The sequence below is a fragment of the Oryzias melastigma genome, linkage group LG10 (genome assembly GCF_002922805.2).
Source record: "Oryzias melastigma strain HK-1 linkage group LG10, ASM292280v2, whole genome shotgun sequence".
Taxonomy (NCBI): Eukaryota; Metazoa; Chordata; class Actinopteri; order Beloniformes; family Adrianichthyidae; genus Oryzias; species Oryzias melastigma.
The window spans coordinates 8090738-8095745 of NC_050521.1; the positions used below are offsets into that span (position 1 = coordinate 8090738).

At 34.9% G+C, this 5008-nt stretch overlaps 1 protein-coding gene across 1 annotated transcript; it reads left to right on the forward strand.

Moving 5' to 3' along the window:
• The first annotated feature begins 283 nt into the window (after positions 1-283).
• Positions 284-3877, forward strand: LOC112153557. Its single transcript, XM_024283870.2, has 5 exons — positions 284-361; positions 478-822; positions 899-1243; positions 1402-1521; positions 2567-3877. Exons 1-5 carry the CDS (start codon positions 319-321, stop codon positions 2629-2631), a joined length of 918 nt encoding a protein of 305 aa, XP_024139638.1. The 5' UTR covers positions 284-318; the 3' UTR covers positions 2632-3877.
• Positions 3878-5008: the final 1131 nt, after the last annotated feature.

The following is a 5008-nucleotide window of genomic DNA, read 5'->3' on the forward strand; positions in this document are numbered from 1 at the left end:
AAGAAAGCATTTTGTGCTGTTATCACACAATTGATTCGTATGTTATCATGTGCCTTTTGATAGAAAATAATCAAAAATATACTTAGTTTCTAATACTGACATGACTTTGACATTAGGGTATAAAAACATGGATTAGTAAAAGAAAGATTGTTTTAAACCAACCAAAAATAAAAGGACCACCGCTCATCAAAGCAGCAGGAAGTACATAATCTCTCTCTCAGCCAATCGCTCTTTGTAAAAAGTTTTTTTCAGCTCATAAGTGAATCTTCTTTTGGGTTTGTAGACCTCAGTCGTGCAACAGAGAGGTGATGCGCCACAATGAAAGGAGGACTGGGTATTTTTATTCTTCTCTGTGCCATATGTAAGTTAAGTTTTATGAACTATTTAATTACTGTTCCAATAATGGATTGAGCTTTAGATAGCACATTTGTGCAAAGCAGCAATGTTGTTATCAATTGGCTGGTTTCTCTTTTGTAGCGGTGCCTTTAACCCTGGAACATTCAAACCAGCTCCTCTGGATTGAAGCTAAACCTGGAGATAATGTGAAGCTGAAATGTGCAGCCACTGGTTTTGCTCAACGGTTGCTTTACTGGTTTAAGTTTCAGTTTGGATATAAGATCCAGTTAATTTCAAAAACCTCTGGAGGAGAACCAACACTTGGAGACGAATTTAAAGACACAAGATTCTTTCCCACTCAAGATGGTAAAGAGCATTTTCTTACCATAAGAAATGTCAGCAAAGAAGATCAAGCGACATACTTTTGTCAGGCTGGATCCTCGTACAACATGGGATTCATCAATGGCAGTTTGTTAATTGTTAAAGGTAAAAAATGTACATATTAAAATTCAAACAATTTGTTACATTTCTTGAAATGATTCTTTATTTGTGAATCTCACAGATCCTATACCCAAGAAGATATTTGACGACACAGAAAAAAGTCCGAGTGTGGAGTTGGTCATGGAGGGAAACACTGCCGATCTTCAATGTTCGGTTATTTCCAAAACCGAAGAGAATCCAGAAGAGTGTGCAAATGAACACCAAGTATACTGGTACAAAGCAACGTCTGAATCTGATCCACAAATTATTCACACAAGTAGTTCAAAATGTGACATTCAAGAAAAGAGGGGATGTGACTACCATCTGGCCAAAACTATACACAACTCCTCAGATTCTGGTCTGTACTCTTGTGCTGTGCTCTCGTGTGGAGAAATCCTGTTTGGTGAAGGAACTCAAGTAGAAATGGGTACGTTTCATAAACCAATATAAATGCAGGTGTTTTGGACATTAAAAAATGTATTAAAAATATTTTTTAATTGAGAAAAAAATGAGCACAACACATTGATGTGTGCTAGTTATTTGTTGTTCTCATTTTAAGCAAAAAAATGTTTTTCTTGATTCCAGAGGGCAAATTGTGTTGGGAGGTCATCATGCTTGGGACACTGTTGACCTACAGTGTATTTGTGAATGTTATTTTAATTCTAATAAGAAAAAAGAAGATGCCTGTACGTGTGCAACACAAAGGTAAGCTTACAATTTTACTGTCTTCACATTTCTGAATGACGGAACATGTATTGCTGCAACAAATTATGCTTGTGGCATAAAACAAAATAATACTACAGCAAGAGCTTTGTTGATTTATTTAGTGAAATTTGCTTGTTCAGTGCTTCACAAAATGGGGATCCTAAAATTGTGTGCAAAAATATTGCATGTACTGAAGATAATTTGTTGATTAATAATTTAGAAATCAATTTAAAATTATTTACATATAAATATGCTCAAAAGTTAGATTATTTTGAATGGTCTCCCTGCAGTATAAAGGAACTGTGCAGTCCCCGTTCAAATGAGTTTTGTGCACTGCAATATTTAACATCTGGATGCTAGCGTTACCATTTTTTAAATTTTTAATAATTATAATATACAAGCATATACTAAGCATTACTAAGCCTGTTTCTATTAAACAAACTTTTCCAAAATTTTGTGGACAAATAACACATGTGCATTTCAATAGTATGTGCCCTTAGTCATTTTATTTATTTGTTTATTTTTTACTTTCTATCAAGCTTTTGCAATGCAAAAAGCCCTCCTTTAATTAATACACTTAGTTCTTTTTATTTTATTTATTTTTATTAGTATTTAAAAAAAATTACTTTGTAGCGGCGAAGCAAATGAAAGTTTGTCATTCCTCTCTTTGGGGCGACTACTTTTTTGCTCCATGCATCCAATTCAATGTGAGGATTGGGGGCATCTGGGATCTGCCTTTTTAGGGAGGGGTACTGGTTACTCTAGGTTAGGTTTCTAATTATCCACAGCTGTCTTTATTTTAGGGAATTAACCCGAGAGCACCTAAATTCAAATAGTTTGAACTGTAAGTGCTTTTAAATTAAGCTTTGTGTGGCCCAATTTGTAGCTCCCTCTCTGTGTTTTTGCCATATTTTAATTTTTTTAAATAAAGTTCCCATATTCAAGCCCCTTCCCTGCATTATGGGCCCTACCCCACGCGTTCCTGTCAATATTTTGTGTTTTTTGCTAGTGTAACTTTTATACTGATTTTGTTTTTTTGTTGCAGGACAACAAAGGAGCTGGAATGAATTATATAGTACTGTAGTGTTCACAAAAATACAACAAGACTGAAGAGCAAGATGGAAGTAATGGATAACTGCCGGTATCTTTAAATGTTAGAAAATGATCTATGTGAACTGAACAACCTTAGACATATTTTACTAACACCAGGCAGATTAGACCTTTGCCAGAGTGTTGTGATTAGTTCAGCATTTTAGCATAGTTGATTAAAAGGTCTTAGCAGTTAATGGTTAAAATGTGATTTGGTCCCACCTATTAATTTACATTTTTACTGTTTCTCCGATCCCTTTCTTGTTCTCAACCTGCCGATTTGTTTTTTTCCCCTCTCCTCTCCTCCTGCTCCCTCTAATTAGGTATAATTTGTCTCAGCTGTTCACCACCTCATACATGCTGCTGCTTCATTTGTACGGCTTTTGTTGGTTCTCTTTGACTTTCATATTTGCTGTTAGAGATTGCTGCTGTTTTGCATTATCCTTAGGTATGTTAAAAAAAAAAGACCTCATGAAACAATGCTGCAGTTTATTGATGTTTTGTCCAGGATTCTGACATGGCCGGACAGCCTCATTAGTGGACCGCAATGTAAGACGAGGGAAATCATCCTCAATGATCATTATCTTTGTTTTCTCTTTGATGAAATATTCAATAAATGTATTGCTCAAACTGTTGTTGTTTTGTCTATTTAGAAGAGATACATTGGCAACTAAACATTATTCTATCTTCTAAATCACAGTGAAACATAATAAAAAAGGAAACACTCTTTAAGAAGGAATTTATATCTATCATTAACAAGAGAGACAAACAATAAAGTTGCTTGTGCAACAGTGAGAGCCAAAACTAGGGGTGTAACGATTCATTTTAACAGCAATTATACTGATTATACTGGTTCATTTTGAATAATACAGTTCGATCTGAATTACTGACCTAAAATGGATCCAGAAAACCTTTATCCAAAACTTCCACCAGTGTGACTCAGAGATGAATACCTGGTACTGAGCAGTGCAGGTGAACTTTTCCAATTGTTTTATATTTTTTACAAGATAATTAAGTGTAAATTAAAAATGAGACAAGTAAAAGACTGACTGTCAAATCCATTCACATTTTAGTTTCATGAAGTTCAGCCCACTGTTGTTTTTCCACAGCAAAATAATACAAAGGGAACATTATTAGAACATTCTACTACACTGTATGGTAACATCTTTGCAAAATTCAAAATGTTTCCATACATTTGACTGTAATGATAGTTTATTGTTTTTGCTACATCTCATGTGTGCTTGATTTTTTTTTTTTTTCTTATGCTATCATAAAATAAACCTACCATGTCTAAGTCCAAAGGGTATTTTCCAATATCTTCAATCATTTTAATTTGATCTGATTTTATTTTGGAATATGTTGATTAGATTAAACTTGGATTAGGCAGATCAATCAGGTCGGATCAAAGAAATATACAACAACTCATCGATTAAAGCAGAGCTCCCCAAACACCGGGCCGCTGACCGGTACCGGTCCGTGGATCCCTTGCCACCGGGGCGCGGAAGAACTAATAAATTATACGCGTTTTTTTTATTTTGTGTGAGACATAAATCTTTTATTTTGAAAATCAACTGGATTCTATCAATTAGCTTAAGCACTAAAAGCAGTATGGCGGTGTGTAACACAAGAAAAGTTGCATGTGGAATCTTTATTTGCAAATAAATGGGATAAAGTCTTTATGTTTTTAACCACTCTCGACCCCGACACCCCCTCCCTGGGCCGTGGTAAAATCCTCATGGGTTGACCGGTCCGCAGCCACTAAAAGGTTGGGGACCACTGGATTAATATCGTGCAAAATCAACTTTTTAATACTGTTTAGGGTTCTTTAAAGTGAGGAATTAGCATTATAATGCACTTGCAACCTAGAAAAGTAGAATTTTAAGGGTATGGCCCCTTTTAGTGAATTAAAATTTGAATCCCTCATGAAACACACCCTTAAAGTGGTATTTAAGCCATTCACAAATCTTTGAGCACTCTTCTAAAATCTTGCCCTCTGAGCACCAGCCCCTTCTAATCCCAGAGAATGACTTTCCCCGTAAAAAAAAATGTGATTAAAAACAGCCTCTCCAGGGCCAGTGTCCTAAATGATTTTTTTCACAGTGCCGATTTCTGTTTTGTATTTTTTACTACTCTTGTGATCTTAAGCATTTGAAATATGCCTTATATATACGGCATATTATTATCATTAATACTACTGATAACCTTTACATTAGCGCTTCAGCATTTGCTTGATTGCAATTGGCACAGAATGGCCCTGCAATGATCATTAAAGAATGAACTCATCTTTAAATTTAGTGTCATTCCACTGGATGGCCAATCATTTTTGAATTCGTTTTAATTTTTTTTAGACTTTTTTTTTTATTTTTAGACTTGAGTTTTGAACTTTTATCTAGTCCTA

Coding starts and splice junctions, on each gene's coding strand:
- LOC112153557 (XM_024283870.2), top strand. CDS start 319: ATGAAAGGAGGACTGGGTATTTTTATTCTTCTCTGTGCCATAT. Junction 362..477: donor TATTCTTCTCTGTGCCATAT/GTAAGTTAAGTT, acceptor TCTCTTTTGTAG/CGGTGCCTTTAACCCTGGAA. Junction 823..898: donor CAGTTTGTTAATTGTTAAAG/GTAAAAAATGTA, acceptor TGAATCTCACAG/ATCCTATACCCAAGAAGATA.